The sequence below is a fragment of the Pan troglodytes genome, chromosome 2 (assembly GCF_028858775.2).
Source record: "Pan troglodytes isolate AG18354 chromosome 2, NHGRI_mPanTro3-v2.0_pri, whole genome shotgun sequence".
Taxonomy (NCBI): domain Eukaryota; kingdom Metazoa; phylum Chordata; class Mammalia; order Primates; family Hominidae; genus Pan; species Pan troglodytes.
In genome coordinates this window covers 115,552,656-115,574,729 of record NC_086015.1, presented here as the reverse complement: position 1 = coordinate 115,574,729, position 22,074 = coordinate 115,552,656, and the positions used below count along the sequence as shown (strand labels likewise).

At 36.2% G+C, this 22,074-nt stretch overlaps 1 protein-coding gene across 1 annotated transcript in view; it reads left to right on the top strand.

The window, feature by feature from the left end:
- SLC9C1 (solute carrier family 9 member C1) overlaps positions 1-22,074 on the top strand; it is a 137,972-nt gene that overhangs the window by 49,338 nt on the left and 66,560 nt on the right. The window contains 3 exon segments of the mRNA XM_016941634.2: positions 5,957-6,082; positions 16,238-16,335; positions 19,905-20,024. Of these exon segments, the coding sequence (XP_016797123.1) occupies positions 5,957-6,082; positions 16,238-16,335; positions 19,905-20,024 (344 nt within the window).

Genomic DNA, 22,074 nt, shown 5'->3' with positions numbered 1-22,074 from the left:
GACACAGACTGGCAAATTGGATGAAAAGTCAAGACCCATCAGTGTGCTGCTGTATTCAGGAAACCCATCTCACGTGCACATAGGCTCAAAATAAAGGGATGGAGGAAGATCTACCAAGCAAACGGAAAACAAAAAAGGCAGGAGTTACAATCCTTGTCTCTGATAAAACAGGCTTTAAACCAATGAAGATCAAAAGAGACAAAGAAGGCCATTACATAATGGTAAAGGGATCAGTTCAACAAGAAGAGCTAACTCTCCTAAATATATATGCACCCAATACAGGAGCACCTAGATTCATAAAGCAACTCCTTAGAGACCTACAAAGAGACTTAGACTCCCACACAATAATAATGGGAGAAATTAACACCCCATTGTCAACATTAGACAGATCAATGAGACAGAAAGTTAACAAGGATATCCAGGAAATGAGCTCAGCTCTGCACCAAGCAGACCTAACAGACATCTACAGAACTCTCCACCCCAAACCAACAGAATATACATTCTTCTCAGCACCACACCGCACTTATTCCAAAACTGACCACATAGTTGGAAGTAAAGCACTCCTCAGCAAATGTAAAAGAACAGAAATCACAACAATCTCTCAGACCACAGTGCAATCAAACTAGAACTCAGGATTAAGAAACTCACTCAAAATCGCTCAACTACATGGAAACTAAACAACCTGCTCCTGAATGACTACTGGGTACATAACAAAATGAAGGCAGAAATAAAGATGTTCTTTGAAACCAATGAGAACAAAGACACAACATACCAGAATCTCTGGGACACATTCAAAGCAGTGTGTAGAGGGAAATTTATAGCACTAAATGCCCACAAGAGAAAGCAGGAAAGATCTAAAATTGACACCCTAACATCACAATGAAAAGAACTAGAGAAGCAAAAGCAAACACATTCAAAAGCTAGCAGAAGGCAAGAAATAACTAAGATCAGAGCAGAACTGAAGGAAATAGAGACACAAAAAACCCTTCAAAAAATCAATGAATCCAGGAGCTGGTTTTTTGAAAAGATCAACCAAATTGATAGACCACCAGCAAGACTAATAAAGAATAAAAGAGAGAAGAACCAAATAGATGCAATAAAAAATGATAAAGGGGATGTCACCACCACTCCCACAGAAATACAAACTACCATCAGAGAATACCATAAACACCTCTACACAAATAAACTAGAAAATCTAGAAGAAATGCATAAATTCCTTGACACATGCACCCTCCCAAGACTAAACCAGGAAGAAGTTAAATCTCTTAATAGACCAATAACAGGCTCTGAAATGGAAGCAATAATTAATAGCTTACCAACCAAAAAAAGTCCAGGACCAGATGGATTCACAGCCGAATTCTACCAGAGGTACAAGGAGGAGCTGGTACCATTCCTTCTGAAACTATTCCAATCAATAGAAAAAGTGGGAATCCTCCCTAACTCATTTTATGAGGCCAGCATCATCCTGATACCAAAGCCTGGCAGAGACACAACAAAAAAAGAGAATTTTAGACCAACATTCCTGATGAACATCGATGCAAAAATCCTCAATAAAATACTGGCAAACCAAATCCAGCGGCACATCAAAAAGCTTATCCACCATGATCAAGTGGGCTTCATCCCTGGGATGCAAGGCTGGTTCAACATACACAAATCAATAATTGTAATCCAGCATATAAACAGAACCAAAGGCAAAAACCACATGATTACCTCAATAGATGCAGAAAAGGCCTTCGACAAAATGCAACAGCCCTTCATGCTAAAAACTCTTAATAGTATTGATGGGACATATTTCAAAATAATAAGAGCTATCTATGACAAACCCACAGCCAATATCATACTGAATGGGCAAAAACTGGAAGCATTCCCTTTGAAAACTGGCACAAGACAGGGATGCCCTCTCTCACCACTCCTATTCAACATAGTGTTGGAAGGTCTGGCCAGGGCAATCAGGCAGGAGAAGGAAATAAAGGGTAGTCAATTAGGAAAAGAGGAAGTCAAATTGTCCCTGTTTGCAGATGACATGATTGTATATTTAGAAAACCCCATCGTCTCAGCCCAAAATCTCCTTAAGCTCATAAGCAACTTCAGCAAAGTCTCAGGATACAAAATCAATGTGCAAAAATCACAAGCATTCTTATACACCAATAACAGTCAAACAGAGAGCCAAATCATGAGTGAACTCCCATTCACAATTGCTTCAAAGAGAATAAAATACCTAGGAATCAAACTTACAAGGGATGTGAAGGACCTCTTCAAGGAGAACTACAAACCACTGCTCAACGAAATAAAAGAGGATACAAACAAATGGAAGAACATTCCATGCTCATGGATAGGAAGAATCAATATCGTGAAAATGGCCATACTGCCCAAGGTAATTTATAGATTCAATGCCATCCCCATCAAGCTACCAATGACTTTCTTCACAGAATTGGAAAAAACTACTTTGAAGTTCATATGGAACCAAAAAAGAGCCCACATTGCTAAGTCAATCATAAGCCAAAAGAACAAAGCTGGAGGCATCATGCTACCTGACTTCAAACTATACTACAAGGCTACACTAACCAAAACAGCATGGTACTTGTACCAAAACAGAGATCTAGACCAATGGAACAGAACAGAGTCCTCAGAAATAATACCACACATCTACAACTATCTGATCTTTGACAAACTTGACAAAAACAAGAAATGGAGAAAGGATTCCCTATTTAACAAACGGTGCTGGGAAAACTGGCTAGCCATATGTAGAAAGCTGAAACTGGATACCTTCCTTATGCCTTACACAAAAATTAATTCAAGATGGATTAAAGACTTAAATGTTAGACCTAAAACCATAAAAACCCTAGAAGGAAACCTAGGCAATACCATTCAGGACATAGGCATGGGCAAGGACTTCATGTCTAAAACACCAATAGCAATGGCAACAAAAGCCAAAATTGACAAATGGGATCTAATTAAACTAAAGAGCTTCTGCACAGCAAAAGAAACTACCATCAGAGTGAACAGGCAACCTACAGAATAGGAGAAAATTTTTGCAATCTACGCATCTGACAAAGGGCTAATATCCAGAATCTACAATGAACTCAAACAGATTTACAAGTAAAAACAACCCCATCAAAAAGTGGGCAAATGATATGAACAGACACTTCTCAAAAGAAGACATTTATGCAGCCAACAGATACATGAAAAAATGCTCATCATCACTGGTCATCAGAGAAATGCAAATCAAAACCACAACGAGATACCATCTCATACCACTTAGAATGGCGATCATTAAAAAGTCAGGAAACAACAGGTGCTGGAGAGGGATGTGGAGAAATAGGAGCACTTTTACACCGTTGGTGGGACTGTAAACTAGTTCAACCATTGTGGAAGACAGTGCGGCAATTCCTCAGGGATCTAGAACTAGAAATACCATTTGACCCAGCAATCCCATTACTGGGTATATACCCAAAGGATTATAAAACATGCTGCTATAAAGACACATGCACATGTATGTTTACTGTGGCACTATTCACAATAGCAAAGACTTGGAACCAACCCAAATGTCCAACAATGATAGACTGGATTAAGAACACATGGTACATATACACCATGGAATACTATGCAGCCATAAAAAATGATGAGTTCATGTCCTTTGTAGGGACACGGATGAAGCTGGAAACCATCATTATCAGCAAACTATCACAAGCACAAAAAACCAAACACTGCATGTTCTCACTCATAGGTGGGAACTGAACAATGAGAACACATGGACACAGGAAGGGTAACATCACACACTGGGGACTGCTGTGGGGTGGGGGTGGGGGGAGGGATAGCATTAGGAGAGATACCTAATGTAAATGACGAGTTAATGGGTGCAGCACACCAACATGGCACATGTATACATATGTAACAAACTTGCACATTGTGCACATGTACCCTAGAACTTAAAGTATAATAAAAAAAATCAATAAATACCAAAAATTTGAAAATAAAATATATGTTTTATGTGTATGTTTAAAATATATATGTTTAAATTCAAAAGAGGAAGCTGTGTATTGGAGCTCCCTTTAAAAGACATCATAGGTCAGCACAGTGGCTCATGCCTGTAATCTTAACACTTTGGGAAGCCAAGGCAGGTGAATTGCTTGAACCTAGCAGTTTGAGACGAACCTGGCAACATGCCAAAACCATGTCTCTATAAAATATACAAAAATTAGTTGGGTGGTGGTGTGCATCTGTAGTCCCCGCTACTCGGGAGACTGAGGTGGGAAGATCACTCAAGCCTGGGAGGTTGAGGCTGTGGTGAACCGTGATTGTGCTGCTGCACTCCAGCCTGGGCAGCAAAGAGATACCCTTTCTTAAAAAAAAAAAAAAATATATATATATATATATATGTATGTGTGTGTGTGTGTGTGTGTGTGTGTGTGTGTGTGTGTATGAAAGTGAACCTTAGAAAATGGCTAGTTTTTGACCAAATTGGGAGGGGTCAGGGGCCTTTGTTTATTTATTTAGGCTATTGTGTATCTAAGCATTTGCTAGACCTTAATTTATGGTTAAAAATATTTTCAATATAAAATAGAATTCAAAGCCAAAGTTTAGCTGTGGGAGATGTCACCTTCTGCTTCTGAGATATGCTTTAAGATATCTGCAGTCAGACTCATTCTTTTAAGAACACTCAGCACACTAATCAGTCATGGTTTCCCTAAAGGGAAATAATAAAAGTTGTCCTGGGGTCTTCACAGCTGCTGCACTTTTCCGTGTCCTACATCATGTCCAGTTTTCAATGGTTTTTACAATATTTTTGTTTTTGTTTTTTTTGCAAAACACAATATGAGGGGCCAACTTCTGGGAGTGCTTAGGTGAGATAATTAGTCTCTATGAAATAGAATTCTGAAAAAATCCATTTCATATCCACTGAACCAGTGCTTAAAGCTCCAGATAGGAATTTAGAACTGACCCTTGTGCCTGCAGGAATACTGCCAGGATTTCTGGATGGAACAAGTACCATGTCATATCCAAAGATTTCTCTAGTAGCTTCCAATACCTGATTGTGAACTTTTGCTGACTTGTCTGCATCAGAATTATCCAGATAGTTTACTCAAAATATTGATTGAGTTTTCACCTACTCTCTGAAGATTTTTATGCAGGTGGTCTGAGCAGGGATCCAGGAATATTTTAAGTCCACTACCCAGCTAATTCTAATGCAGAAGCCAGTGTTGGGGCCACCACTCTGGTACTTGATCTGTTTTAGAAGGCAGAGGATCAAATGACTACATTCTCCTTTTTATGATGCAAACATGAGGGATATTATAGTATTAAAGATAGAACACCGACCTTGGAATCAGAAAATCTGGCTTTATAGCCTAGCTTTCTCACTTAATAGCTTTGTAATTTTGAGCATATCATCAATTTTCTCTAAGCTTCAGTTTCTCATCTGTAAATTATTCATACTCCCATTTCCTTTACGTGTGTTCACTTTCTATTTTACATTAAGTATCATTTTAAAGCAGTGGTTGTCAAGCTTTAGCTGCAGCAAAATTTTCAAATGGGGTTTTAGAAACACAGATTGCCGCCCACTCCTCCAATTATGATTCACTAGGTCTAAGGTGGGATCTGAGAATGCACGTTTCTAACAATTCCCAGGTGATTCTGATGCTGCTGGGAGACCACACTTTGAAAACTGCTAGTGTAAAGCATGATCATACATGTGATAGCTTTTTAAACTGTTAATAATGCCGTGTAAAAGTGAAGATATGATATAACTCCTCCCCGCAAAACTGACAATTATTTTACCTTCTATAACTGAGCAAACGATTAGGACATTTGAGCAAATGATGAGGATCTGAACATTTATCTACCAGATTTGCTACCATTTTTCAATGCAAACTGGTACAAAAATTGCTTGTGGATTTTGCTAAACAATATGTTAATATTCATGTATTTTTTGTTCTTTTATTTATGTTTTATTTAGTTGAACGAAGAAGAAACAACAGAACATCAGAAGGTGAAATGTCCACACTGTAACAAGGAAATAGATGAGATCTTTAACACTGAAGCAATGGAGCTGGCCAACAGGCGTCTCTTGTCAGCACAAATAGTACTGTATTATTCTCTTTTGAAATTATGTTTGGCCAAAAATTATGTTGAAAAATTCCTCCTTTATAAAGACATCTTGATCATGCTCACTTAATAGATTGTTTACAAAGGCAAAGGGAAGTTTGACATTGTCTTAGGAATCTGCTTGATTGGAAAGAAAAAGAAAGAGAGAGAGAGAGGAAAGAAAGAAAGAAAAAGAAAGAAAGAGAAAGAAAGAAAGAAAGGGAGAGAAAGAGAGAGAGAGAGATGAAAGACAGAGAAAGAAGGAAAGAAAGAAATTCACTCACATTAACTTAAGAGTGATTTATTTATGAAGAATTGGGAATTTGACAGATCCCAATTGTAGAAATTGCAACTGGGGTTAAACTTCAGATGTGTTAGGCAATCAGTTCTGTGATATTGCCCATCTCTGGATCCAAGCCAGTTTTTCATGTAATGATACAGCCAAATCCTCTAATAGCTGACTGAAGAGAGTATTATGTTTTCATTCAAATATTAGCTAAAAATTAGAGAAATGCTGTAGCACAGCAGCATACAAACTGTTGGAAATTGCTAATAGGCTAGTTTTCATTTTCTATCCAGGTTGAAATAATCAAGATCTATTTGCCATGAATTGTCCTCTTAAGGTGTTCATATTGGCCCTTCCTCACTGCCTATGGAGCTGTTGAACACTTCTCAGCTATTCCAGCCATGTAGGATTCCAATCACTCTACCTGCTCAGTCTAACTAGGGAAGTGGGAGATCTGTAGGGTATGATTGTTCTCTCTTCAACAGTAGTCTTAGCAGACAAGCTGAGTTTCAAAGGCAACTATTTTAAGGACATACATAACTTCTTTAAGCAATTGAGGCCGTGCCATGAGGATGAAGCTAATGCCCACATGGTGCTTTATTCCACCAGCAGATTTTCCACTTGTCCTACCAAATTAGGTATTGCTATCCACAGAGTAATGACTTCCTTCCATATGACTAAGTTAACACAGAGGTAGCAAATATTCCTGCTAGCTCTTCCATGTTTCCTAAATCTGATGCTCCAAGGCCATGGTTCTGTAATGTAAATGGACAAGCTAGTCATCCTGGGTTCCCCTGGGAACTGCCTATGAACAGCTTCTGAGGCAAAAACAAAGGCAGGCTTTCTAAATATACCGAGTCAGCAGGAATGAGAGGAAAAAATTGTCAGTCAATATAAAACAATGGAACAGGATAGAGAAACATCTAGACCAGGATTTCAGAGTAGAAGAGGATCTGGAAACAATGAAGTAGGGCTAGTCCTGAGATAACCATAGGTGAACCTGAACAGCCAACCATGGCTTCTTTAAGCCACAACAATTGCTTCCTTAGAAAGCACAAAGGAGTATTTTACAAACATTTGTCTGTAACTGTCAAAAATGAGGTAGACTAACCAAAAGTATATATAATCTGCTATATAATTTAGGAAATATAAATTGCATTTCTATCTTTTCCCGCAGAAATTCCCCAAATCAAAAATTTTTCAATGAGATAGAAAATAAAAACAGAATATTAAACACTAAATTGTGGAAATATCAACTAACAGCACATTTTGATCCTTCTCATTGCTCACACAACTTTTCTGGATAGTTTTGTTTCTCTATCTAAGTAATGTACTTGCTCACCAATTTTTGTAATATCCCTTCTAGCTGGACTCATGATCAAAGAATCTGCCACTGCCACCACCACCACCTTATTCCCCACCCCTATTGCCACTAATTCTTTATACACACACACATACACGCACACAATTTTCTCAGCCTTAAAAAAATCTATACACCCTTTTGCTTGATAATCTCTTTTTGTACATTGTGTTATTAAATTTTACCTTTTCAAACTAATATTTTATTCTAATATGAAAGGTAAATTTAGGGTCAAGAGGGTAATTTTTATTGCTGTTGTTTTAATTGACATATAATTATACATATTTATGAGGCACAATGTAATATTCTAATACAAGTATACATGTGTCATGATCAAATAAGGGTAATAAACATATAGATCACTTCAAACCTTTATTGTTTCTTTAGGTTGAGAATGTTCAAAATTTTGTCTTCTAACTATATGAAAAAATACAATAGATTAGTGTTTACTATAATCACCCTGCAGTGCTGTAGAACACTAGAATTTATTCCTCCTATCTAACTGCAACTTTGTATCTGTTAACCAACCTATTCCTGCTAGCTCCCCTGTCCCCCTACCCTTCCCAGCCTCTTGGAGCCACTATTCTACTCTACTTCTATGAGGTCAACTTTTATAGCTTCCATATATGAGTGAGAACAAGCAGTATTTCTTTTTCTGTGCCTGACTTCTTTCACTTAACATAATGTCTTCTAGTCTTATCCATGTTGCCACAAATGAAAGCATTTTATTCATTTTTATGGCTCAATAGTATTCTGTTGTGTAAATATACGACATTTTCTGTATCCATTCATCTATTGATGGACACTTAGTTGATTGTTTATCTTGGCTATTGTGAATTGTGCTGCAATAAACATTCCCCATATATAAACATTGTATTCTAGCCAGGGAAAGATAATATCTCATTATGGTTTTGATTTTCATTTCCCTATTCACTAGTGATGTTAAATTTTTTTATGTGCTTGTTGACCATTTGTGTCTTTGAGAAATGTCTATTCAGATCCTTTGCTCATTTTTAAATCATACTATTTGTTTGTTTGTTTTTTGCTGTTGGGTGGTTTGAGTTCTTTGTCTATTCTGGATATTAATGCCTTAGTAGAAGAATAGTTTGCAAATATTTCTTTTTGTTCTGTAGGTTGCCTCATTATTCTATTGATTGCTTCCTTTGCTGTGCAGTAGTATTTTAGTTTGATATAATCTCATGTGTCTATTTTTCCTTTTGTTTCCTGTGCTTTTGAGATTGTAGCCATGAAATCCTTGCCCAGTCCAATGACTTGAAGTGTTTCTCCTCCGTTTTCTTCTAGTGGTTTCATAGTTGCGAGTCTTTAATCCATTTTGAGTTTATTTTCATATAAAGGAGAGACAAGGGTTTAGTTTCATTCATCTGCATATGACTATTAATCCCAACACTATTTATTGAAGAGACTGTTCTTTCCCCAGTGTACGTTCCTCATGGCTTTGTCGAAAATCAGTTGGCTATAAATAGGTAATATATTCCTGGGTTTTCTATTCTGTTCTCTTGGTCTGTGTGCCTGTTTTTATGCAAGTACCATACTGTGTTGGTTGCTATAGCTTGTTGGTTGTAGTGTATTTTGAACTAAGGTATTATAATGTCTCCAGCTTTGTTCCTTGTGCTCAAAATTGCTTTGGCTACTTGAGGTCTTTTGAGGTTCCATACAAATTTTAGGAATGTTTTCTCTATCACTGGTATTTTGCTAGGGATTGCATTGAATCCACAGGATTCTTAGGGAGTATGGTCATTTTAACAAGATTTGTTCTTCCAATATATGAACATGGGATGTCTTCCCATTTTTTGTGTTCTCTTCAATTCCTTCATTAGTCTTTTATAGTTTTCATTGTAGAGGTCTTTCATTTTCATGGTTAAATGTATTCTTATGTATTTTTGGTAGCTATTGTAAATGGTATTTATGCTTTGATTTCTTTTCACATAGTTAGCTGTTAGTCTGTAGAAATGCTACTAATTTTGTTTGTTTGTTAATATCGTATCCTGCAACTTCATTAAATTGGTTTAACAGTTCTAGGAGTTGTTTTGTGGAGTCTTTAGCTTTCCTAAATATAAGATTTTAACTTGTCCTCATTCCGTATGATTTTGGCTGTGGATTTGTCATATATGGTTTTATTGTATTTAGGTACATTCCTTGTATATCTACTTTATTGGGAGTTTTTATCATGAAACAATGCTGAATTTTATCAAATGTTTTTTGCGTCTATTCAGATGATCAAATGGCTTTGGTCTTTCTGTTAATGTGATGTGTTACGTGTGTTGATTTGTGTATATTTAAATATCCTTGCATTCCTGGGATAAATCCCACTTGATCACAGTGTATAATCTTTTTGATGTGCTGTTAGATTTTGTTTGCTAGTATTTTGTTGAGGATTTTTGCATCTGTGTTCATGAGGGATATTAGCCTATAGTTTTCTTTTTTTGTTGTGTTGTTTGCTGTTGGTATTAGGGTAATGCTAGCCTCATAAAATGAGTTTGGAAGAATTCCTTCCCTTTCAAAAATGTTTTTTTCTTGGGAGACTTTATATTACTGCTGCAATCTTGTAAGTCTTCATTGGTCTATTCGGACTTCCTATGTCTTCCTGGCTCAATCTCAGTAGGTTTATGTGTCCAGGAATTTATCCATTCCCCCCAGGTTTTCCAATTTGTTGGAGTATAGTTGTTCATAATAGTCTGTAATGATCCCTTGAATTTCTGTGGTCTCAGTTGTTGTGTCTCGTTTTTCACTTCTGATTTAATTTATTTGTATCTTCTCTCCTTATTTTCTTAGTCTAATGGTTTGTTAATTTTTTCTTATTTAAAAAACAACATTTTGTTTTTCTGATCTTTTATATTATTTTTGGTGTCAATTTCACTTATCTTAGTTCTGATTTTTATTACTTCTTTCCTTGACTTAATTTTGGGTTTGGTTTGTTCTTACTTTTTTAGTTCCTTAAGGTGCATAATTAAGTTGTTTTTTGAACTTTTGTGTGTGGGGGATGGCGGGGGATGGAGTCTTACTCTATCGCCCAGGCTGGATTGCAGTGGTGCAATCTTGGCTCACTGCAAACTCTACCTCCTGGATTCAAGCAATTCTCCTACATCAGCCTCCTGAGTAGCTGTGATTAAAGGTGCTTGCCACCACACCTGGCTAATTTTTGTAATTTTAGTAGATATGGGGTTTCACCATGTTGGCCAGGCTGGTCTCAAACTCCTGACCTCAAGTGATCTGCACACCTCAGCCTCCGAAAGTGCTGGGATTACAGGCATAAGCCACCACACCTGGCCCTCTGTCTATTTTTTTGATGTAAAAGTTTATTACTATAAATTTCCCTCTTAGTGCAGCTTTTGCTATATCCCATAGGTTTTGATATGTTGTGTTTCTACTTTTGTTTCAAAATAAAGAATTACCTTCTTAATTTTTTTTCTTGATCTATCAGTGGTTGAGGAACATGATTAATTTCCATGTGGTTGTACAGTTTCCAATGTTCTTCTTGTTACTGATTTCCAGTTTTACTCCATTGTGGTCAGAAAAGATACTTGATATGATTTTAATTTTTTAAAAATTTGGGGGGCTTGTTTTGTGGCCTACCATATGCTCTATCCTGGAGAATGATCTGTGTGCTGATGAGAAGAATATGTATTCTGCTGTTCTTGAATGAAATGTTCTGTCTATAGTGCAGTTTAAATCCAAAGTTTCTTTGTTGATTTTCTGTGTAGATAGTCCTTCCAATGCTATGACTGGGGTTTTAAAGACCCAACTATTATCGTATTGGAGTCTTTCTCTCCCTTCAGATCTAATAATTTTTGACTTATGTGTTTGAGTGCTCTGGTTTTTGGTATTTATATGTCCTTTTGCTGATTTGATCCCTTTATCATTATATAGTAAACTTCTTTGTCTCTCTTACAGTGTTTTACCTAAAGTCTATTTTATCAGTTATAAGTATAGCTATATAACTACTCCTGATCATTTTTGGGTTCTGTTTGCCAGAAATATCTTTTTTCATCCCTTCACTTTCAGTTTGTGGGCGTCTTTACAGGTGAAGTGAGTTTTTAATAGGCATAGGCAGTGTGTAGTTGGGTCTTATATTTTAATCAATTCAGCCAGTCTGTATCTTTTAAATGGAAATTTTAATTAGTTTACATTCAGGGATATTATTGAAAGGTGTCATTTATTATTTTTTTTTGGTTGGTGTGTATTTCTTTTTGTTTGTTTATCTTTGAAGATTGGTGTTTTTCTGTAATAATAAGGTTTGATTCCTTTTTCTTTAAGATTTGTGTATCTGCTCTACCATTGGGTTTTATATGTTTTTACAATCTTAGTTATTGTCCTTTTGCTTCCAGATATTGGACTTTTAAGCATTTCTTGTGAGTCCAGTCTAGTGATGGTGAATTCTCTCAGGTTTTACTTGTCAGGGAAACACTTGATTTCTGAAGGATAGCTTTTCTGGATATAGTATTGTTGGTTGAAAGTTTTTTTTGTCTTTCATCACTTCAACCATATTATCTTATTCTCTTCTGGCCTATAAAGTTTCTGCTGAGAAATATGCTGATATTCTAATGGAGATTCCTTTATATGTGACTTGACACTTTTTCTATTTTTAAAATTCTCTCTGTCTTTGACTTTTGACAGTTTGACTACAATGTGCCTCAGAGAAGAATTTTTTAGGTTGAATCTTTTGGGGGATATTTGACCTTCCTGGATCTAGATGTCTATATCTTTTCAAAAACTTGGAAGTTTTCTGTTATTACTTTATTAAATATGTTTTCTATGCCTTTTCCCATCTCTTCTCCTTCTTAAATTCCCATAATGATAACATTTGTTTGTGTAATGATGTCCCATGGGTCCCATAGCTCTCTTGGGTTCTTTGGCTCGCTCTTTCTATCTATCTTTCTTTCTTTCTCTCTTTCTCTCTTTTTTCTTTTCTTTCTTTCTTATCTATGTATCTTTCTCTTTTTCTCTTTTTTCTTTCTCTTTTGTCTGACATGGTTATTTGAAAATATCTGGCTTCAAGTTTAGAGATTCTTTTATTCTGTTTGATCTAGTTTGTTATCAAAGCTCTCAATTGTATTTTTTCATTCATTAAATTAGCTCCAATATTTCTGTTCAGTTATTTTTTTATAATATCTATCTTTTTGTTGAGTTTCTCATTCACATAATGAATTGCTTTTCGATTTTATTGTGTCTGCTGATTTTCCTTAATATCATTATTGTAAATTCCTTTTCAGGGAGTTTCTACATTTCCATTTCTTTGGGACCAGTTGCTGGTGAACTATTGTGTTCCTTTAACAGTGAGATATTTTCTTGCTTTTTCATGTTTTTTTGTATCCTTGCATTGATATCTTCAGATCTTGTGAAACAGTTGCCTCTTTCAATTTTGTATAGTGGCTTTCATGGGGAAAGACTCACCTGCAGATATGTCCCAGGGTGTCAGTTGGGTAGGGTGCATTAGCTTTTTACTGGGTGGATACAATAGCATAGCCTCAATACAGTTTCTTCAGCTACAGTCAATGTCATTGATGCCTGTGAGTGCCTCAGTTGCTTAGGCTGCAGAAGTTTGTGTGGCTGGTCTACCTATGTGGGGTCTGCTCCCTTGTGAATGAGGGAGCTGGCTATGCTACCATGGGTAGAGAACCAGGATCATCTGTGATTTGGGGGAAGTGCAGGGCTGGTCAGCCAGCATCTCTTCTCAGGTGCTACTCCTTTGAGGACAGGGTTCCAGGCTGGTCTTCACTCTGGGGAAGCAAGGGGCTGGTTAGCCAGCAGCTCAGCTCACTTGACATTTTGCTGCTTCACTTGACATTTTGCTTTTTAGTATAGTTAATTTTTCTTGTAGGCAAATCTAGTAAACCTAGGTAATATTTTTTAGGCTAAAGACTGTGATTTATTCATCTGTATGTCTTCAGTGAATACCACAATGTGTAGTACATAGTAGGTGCTCAAATAATATTCACTCAATTAATTAATCTGAACCTTTTTGGAGTATTTGAGGTTTATTATAGGATCTAATAGCTGTTCTATTTTGATATCTCAATTCTTATCTTCTTTCACTCCTCTCTTGCTGTTTAATTTCTTTCTTTTTCTTTTCCTTTGCCTGCCTGCTTTTTCTTTGTTTCTTTTGTATTGAGATATATCATTCTTTGTTTATTTCTGTTTGATAAGCTAACTTCAAAAAGTATCTAATTTTACCTTACAAATGATATAAATGTCAATAATACTCTATAACTTTCTAACTAAAATGTTAACTATAGATGTACTTTTAGAGTAGACACATGTTTGCATTTCCCTTTTCTCAATCTACCTCTATGTTAATTTTTTAAAAAGAAAAAATTGCTTACTAGGCCTTGTACCCATGGCTGGAATATGAATTCAGTTCAGTGTTCTGAAATCTCTTTGTGCTCCTCTTCTATTTTTTGAGACAAGATTTCTTTATGTTGCTCAGACTGGTCTCAAATTCCTGAGCTCAAAGGGTCCTCCTGCCTTAGTCTCCCAGAGTAGCTGGGGCTACAGAGGGACACCACCATGCCCTATTCCCCTGTTTTCACTTTCACACTTTAAGTTTTGTTTTAATGATTATGCTTATTAGTCTTATAAACAAGAAGCCTTTTATAGATATGTTTTATTACATATTTCATTCTTTAATATATTGATATTATGTTATAATTTTCACTGATTATTTCCAACAATATTCCCAGTTGAGAATATCTTTGAAGTGTATTTTTCAATGGTTTGGCTAGTGTCTCTTGTCTAATTTTGTAGAAAAAAATTGATTAGTAAATGTTTAAAGATGTTTCAGACCTAAAAATAGGAGTTTTATCCAAGTAATGATACATTTATATGAAGACAAAGGAATGATTTTTATGCAATTAATAAATTAATATTTATGAAATTAAATACAGCTCCCTTTCTTGTTTGGATACCTGTAGAATTATTTCTATTTCCTTGTAACTTAAAAATGTTATGAGGCCATGTCTTTTAGTCACTTCCCAATTTTAATGTATTTCAGGAAAATATGGTGTACAAGAACCCACAAAATAAATGAAGGAAACTTCATTTTGAGTCTTGTTTTTGTTATTAATATGATATGTGACTAAGGACTTAATCTATTTAGTTTCCATTCTCCCAATCTATAAAAGAGGAAACTTATGGTGACTGAATAACCTCTTTTTCGCTTGTGATATTCTATGTTTTCTGCAGTGTATACTCCATGTATCTTTTTGATTTATTGCCTCAAATGTTTGGGTTCTACTATTATATTTTGATCATTGATTTTGTGCTATTGTGTCTTAATCAAGAAATCTCGCTTTTCAAAGTAGATTGGATTTCTCTGCTCTGTTCTCTAGATCTCATTTCACTTAATATCTTCCGAGTTCTTCTTAATTTTAGATATATTTTCATGCTCATCTTGATTTGTTGATTTCGTTTCTGCGTTCCCATTGGGAAAGATAATTTAACAGTTAACATCTTCTAGTATCTAATTGCTTTGGTATTTGTGTTGCTAAGCCTTCGCGAGATCCATATAATCTTCAGCTTCCTCATTTTTTCAAACTACAATTTTTATCTTGAGGATACTAAGAATATTTTGATTTAATATTGTTTTAAACATATTTTAATGATATTTAAGGAGAAGAGTGTACTCTATTGAATTCCTGTAATTATGGGAAAAGTTTTTTCATCCCACATCCTCAAGTGTCATTGCTATTTCTTTCTAGTATTTCCCCAAAACAAAGCAGTGTTTAATATTCAAAACTGATCATGCAGAGAGAATGCCTGCTGCAGAACCTAGAAATCTTTGGTCACATAATATATTTCAGTTAAGGAAGTTGGTCTACATAGTGATTCTGAATAGTGTTCAGCACATGGATGCCAGGAACAGTGTCAGATACTGGTTTCCGTATCATCAGACATAGCCCCTGAAGCTCAGTAGGCTCTTTATATATATGTATTGAATGAAGAAGTGACTGCATTCTGCCAAATAGTAGCAATCTGTTATTATAATATTCCTTATAAATTATAAAATATTCTATAAATAATTATATAAGTTACAAAGATATAATCATTTTAATCCTTATCACAGATGAGGCAGCAGAGCCCTGTTGTGGAAATATTTGAGAAAATTCAATTAAATAAAGATGTATAGTAGGATTTTTTTTTTACTGTAGGTTTTCTCAGAGCCTTTAATATTCATTATTAACTTTTGAGATGTGGATATAGCTTGCAGCAGTTCCCAAACTCATTTGCCAATAAGTTCCATTTATTTTTTGAAAACCTAATTCCATGTCTAGAAGAGCTCTAGTTTCCTTCAGAACCAGTGTGGCTCCACCCAAAGCCAAGACCTACCTTATCCAGTAATCTTATAATCTGAACTCCATAGAAAGATTCTTTTTACAAACAGACTAGATTGATTGTTTTTACTTCTTTATCACACATTTTTCCCATCAAGATTGTAATAAGTTGTCATCGTTATTCATGCTATATAATGACTTGAATTAATATTTTTTTAGGCAAGCTACCAGAGACAATACAGGAATGAGATTCTGTCCCAGAGTGCTGTCCAGGTGTTGGTTGGTGCAGCAGAAAGTTTTGGTGAGAAGAAGGGAAAGTAAGTATATTCTCAAGAGATGGCTTCTATTCTAAGCCACAGCATTTAGGAAATTACCCAAGTGAGTTTTCTTGTTTTTGTCTGGGAACTTGGCTCCCTCTACTATTAATATTAATACTATAGTATTACAGCAGAGCTGTCTGCTCTATACCCCACCCTCAGGCCAAACTACCTATTTTCAGTTTCCCAAATTTGCTGCATTCATTCTTACCTCCGTGATTTTGAACAAGCTGTTCCTTCTGACTGAAACTTTCTTTTGTTCTTTGTCCTCCCCCTGCCAAAAGTTAAGCTGTGGTAAAGAACTCTTCCTTTTAGACAATTTGAATGCCAGACTAAGTAAGGGTGAAGCCTTCCTTAATCCCTCCAAGCACATCTTCCCCAATACACAGGTAGTACTTCAACATCTTCTCTTAATACTCAGCATGCATTTGTAATCTTGTAGTGATTTCTTTAGATATAGGTCTCCAAAATAAGCAGTGGCTTCCTCAAAGTTGGTGTTTTGAGGAGTACCCTCAGATCATCCCCTGTGGAGGAATGCTGGATCTATGATTGGGCAAAGAGGGGGGTTAAACTGCAGTGCAACTGCAACAATGTCCACCCAGACGTACCTTCTAGCTCTAGACAACAGTCCTGAAGACACCACAATTCCCTGCTTAAATTGTCCTAAGCTTATTTCCAGAGTCTATTTGGGCCTCTAGTCCTGGTCCATCATCTCATGAGCAAACCTGGCCTTTGGTGTGCATACCACTAAACCTGAAGGATGTGCCAACCTTGTGTTAAGTCACATGTACAACCTTGTGGTACACTGAAGGATAAAGTTAGATGTTAGAAAAGAAGCAGCCAGAAATTAGGGCATATTTGCATTTCATTTCAAGTACAGACTTTCAAAGTAACTAAGAGTTTTCATTTTAAGCCTAGTCATACAAATCATTATGACATTATATGTGTCATGATAGGAAGATGAAATATATCTTATTTAAAATTTTGTTTCCTTGATTTATAATGCTTGAATATTTTCATCTATGGTACCAGGGTCTCTGTTTGTCCTTTTGATCCAGGCACTTCCAATGCTTTAGGTGACCTAGTAAAGTTGAGGGAGTTGAAAGAGAGGGCTGGGCAAATGTGATCAATTCAAAACAATACCGTGCATATTTTAAAGAAGAAAGGTGCACATTGTACAGTGGAAGTTTTTAATAAATGACACAATAAAAAGCATCATTAATATATATTCCAGGAGATGTTAAAAATAACAGGCCGGGCATAGTGGCTCATGCTTGTAATCCCAGCACTTTAGGAGGCCAAGGTGGGTGGATCACTTGAGGTCAGGAGTTCGAGACCAGCCTGACCAATATGGTGAAACCCTGTCTCTACTAAAAATACAAAAAAATTAGCCAGGCACGCTGGCATGCACCTGTAGTCCCAGCTACTCAGGAGGCTGAGACAGGAGAATTGCTTGAACCCCGAAGGCAGAGGTTGCAGTGAGCTGAGATCGTGCCACTGCACTCCAGCCTGGGGGACAGAGCAAGGCTCTGTCTCAAAAATAAAAATAAAAATAAAACAACATAGAGCAATTCAGCCCACTGCCTTGATTTTTTTCTCTTTAAATGTTCCCCAAAGGCAGAAGCAACATATGCCTATGAAGGCAAACTTTGGAATATATTACATTTTTTATGCATGCATGTAAGAGATATACATTGAAAACCAATATGTGCAAAGCTATATATTACCAATATATGCCAGTCACTGTAGGGAATATTAATATTAGCAAAATGGTATTCCAGCCCCTAGAGAACTTTCTATTGATTGTGCTTATATTCAGTTCTTGCTTCTTTGCTGAGCTGATTTTACCATTTGCTAATTATTCCTATGAGTGCCTCATGTGTCAGGGTGACCTGTGGCAAGAAAAACAAGTCTAAGAAAAGAAAGAGTGGAGGGTTTAAACAGGAGCACCAGGACCTATGCTAAGTGCTTGTATAATTGCCTAAAAAATAATACTTTGAGCACATAGTTTCTTTTTATTGAGTGTCATACCAGGTACAGTTTTAAACACTTTACATGTATTAACCTATTTTACCTCAGAAGAATCTTATTAGATGCTGTTGTTATATTCACGATGCAGGTTAGGAAAGTAAAACAAAGAGAAATTAAATAATTTATGCAAGGTCATTTGACTCATAAATTACAGAGTTGGGATTCAAAGCCAAGCTGCCTCACTATCCGGTTAAATAGATCATACTGTTTCCCTAAATCAGGTCTAAACAGTGAACATGTTGATGTAAAACAGGAGTTCAAGAGCCTGAATTACTCAGTAATTTGTGCTGTAAAGTGTCACACATAGATATCACAATAAGACTATATTAAATGCTTATTTTTTTGAGTCCAGGGAGCCCTCTCATTTATTATCTCTGTGGCAACACTTACCACGTTTTACTGCAATTGGTATTTACATGTTTCATCTCACTAGTCTGCTGCAGCCTTGAGGGCAGACCAGTATTTCTTTATGGTTTATCTTTGGCATTTAACAACCATAGCAGATGTTGAATAAATATTTTTTCAATTATAAATGAATCAAGTCATATACATATTCAACATTTTCCATTTATTTACCGCATATTATATTGAATTACAGATAATTGAATGACTTCATTCTTTTCAATTACATTAGTATCCCTGTAGTAAAAAATATATATATACAAGTTTTAAAGTAAGAACATTATAATTCATAGAAAGGGCAAGGTTTACCTTTGAACTTGGGTTTCCAATGCCCTTCCATGAAGCCACATTATAAGGTAGGGCCTCACATCCAAGGGCAGAGCCTTACTCTCCTTCTGATCATGACGATGAAAGTATCTGGTCAGCAGCAGGTAAATTCCTTGAAAAGCCAAGGAGATTGGCTAAACAAGACATGATCATATACACGGATCTGAGCTGTCTCAATTTAAAAAAAAAAAAAAAAGCTAGCAGAAAGCTACAGAAAACTTGGGACAAGTGCTACCAAAATGACATTGAGCTCTTATGACCAGTGACTTTTCTAAGTTACCATTTAAACTCATTTTTAGTCATTCTAAACCTTACTATCTGCTTTGAAGGTGAAGACAAAGAGATGGGAAGATGTGTGATATGAGTTGGATGCTTTATACATGCTTTCCCATTTAATTATCCCAGCCTAACATTGGTATTTTTATCCTTATTTTGTAGATTAGCAAGCAAGTTAATGAGGTAATTTGTCCATTGCCATACCAGACAATGGGGAATCTAACATGAAAACCCAGATGTCTGAATCCCAAATATTTGAAACATAGTATGTTTTCTATCCCTGAACCTTGAAATCTCTATTATTTTCAACCATGTACCTCCAATTTTTAATACTCTCTGTTTAACAAGTGAGCCTGACAATCTAACTTCATGAACCATGCCCATGAAAATGTCTTAATCCAACCATCATGGCACAAAATAGTCTTCCTGTTTTGTGCAAAATTAAACTAATGTACAACATTAAACTTCCAGTACAACATTAAACTTATCTCAAAATGTTTAAAGCATGTTTAAAGATTTCTTTCTTTTTCTAGATGTATGAGTCTTGACACAATAAAGAATTATTCTGAAAGCCAAAAAACAGTTACCTTTGCTAGAAAACTACTACTTAATTGGGTGTATAATACCAGAAAGGAAAAAGAGGGCCCATCAAAGTAAGTGCTTTTGAACCTTATAAGAAATGCTATTATATTCACTTGAAATTCCCTGTTTTTTCTTTTAAAATGGTATCTTGAATTTTTTTTTATTATACTGTAAGTGCTAGGGTACATGTGCACAACGTGCAGGTTACATATGCATACATGTGACATGTTGGTGTGCTTCACTCATTAACTCGTCATTTACATTAGGTATATCTCCTAATGCTATCCTTCCCCCCTCCCCTCACCCCACAACAGGCCCCAGTGTGTGATGTTCCCCACCATGTGTCCAAGTGTTCTCATTGTTCAGTTCCCACCTATGAGTGAGAACATGTGGTGTTTGGTTTTTCATCCTTGCAATAGTTTGCTGAGAATGATGGTTTCCAGCTTCATCCATGTCCCTACAAAGGACATGAACTCATCCCTTTTTATGGCTGCATAGTATTCCACGGTGTATATGTGCCATATTTTCTTAATCCAGTCTATCATTGATGGACATTTGGGTTGGTTCCAAGTCTTTGCTTTTGTGAATAGTGCCGCAATAAACATATGTGTGCATGTGTCTTTATAGCAGCATGATTTATAATCCTTTGGGTATCTACCCAGTAATGGGATGGCTGGGTCAAATGGTATTTCTAGTTCTAGATCCTTGAGGAATCGCCACACTGTCTTCCACAATGGTTGAACTAAGTTACAGCCCCACAAACAGTGTAAATGTGTTCCTATTTCTCCACATCCTCTCCAGCACCTGTTGTTTCCTGACTTTAATGATTGCCATTCTAACTGGTGTGAGATGGTATCTCATTGTGATTTTGATTTGCATTTCTCTGATGGCGAGTGATGATGAGCATTTTTTCATGTGTCTTTTGGCTGCATAAATGTCTTCTTTTGAGAAGTGTCTGTTCATATCCTTCGCCCACTTTTTGATGGGGTTGTTTGTTTTTTTCTTGTAAATTTGTTTGAGTTCTTTGTAGATTCTGGATATTAGCCCTTTGTCAGATGGGTAGATTGCAAAAATTTTCTCCCATTCTGTAGGTTGCCTGTTCACTCTGATGGTAGTTTCTTTTGCTGTGCAGAAGCTCTTTAGTTTAATTAGATCCCATTTGTCAATTTTGGCTTTTGTTGCCATTGCTTTTGGTGTTTTAGTCCTGAAGTCCTTGCCCATGCCTATGTTCTGAATGGTATTGCCTAGGTTTTCTTCTAGGGTTTTTATGGTTTTAGGTCTAACATTTAAGTCTTTAATCCATCTTGAATTGATTTTTGTATAAGGTGTAAGGAAGGGATCCAGTTTCAGCTTTCTACATATGGCTAGCCAGTTTTCCCAGCACCATTTATTAAATAGGGAATCCTTTCCCCATTTCTTGTTTTTCTCAGGTTGGTCAAAGATCAGATGGTTGTAGATGTGTGGTATTATTTCTGAGGGCTCTGTTCTGTTCCATTCGTCTATATCTCTGTTTTGGTACCAGTACCATGCTGTTTTGGTTACCACAGCCTTGTAGTATAGTTTGAAGTCAGGTAGCATGATGCCTCCAGCTTTGTCCTTTTGGCTTATGATTGACTTAGCAATGTGGGCTCTTTTTTGGTTCCATATGAAGTTTAAAGTAGTTTTTTCCAATTCTGTGAAGAAAGTCATTGATAGCTTGTTGGGGATGGTATTGAATCTATAAATTACCTTGGGCAGTATGACCATTTTAACGATATTGATTCTTCCTACCCCAGAGCATGGAATGTTCTTCCATTTGTTTGTATCCTCATTTATTTTGTTGAGCAGTGGTTTGTAGTTCTTCTTGAAGAGGTCCTTCACATCCCTTGTAAGTTGGATTCCTAGGTATTTTATTCTCTTTGAAGCAATTGTGAATGGGAGTTCACTCATGATTTGGCTGTTTGTCTGTTATTGGTGCATAAGAATGCTTGTGATTTTTGTACATTGATTTTTTATCCTGAGACTTTGCTGAAGTTGCTTATGAGCTTAAGGAGATTTTGGGCTGAGACGATGGGGTTTTCTAAATATACAATCATGTCATCTGCAAACAGGGACAATTTGACTTCCTCTTTTCCTAATTGA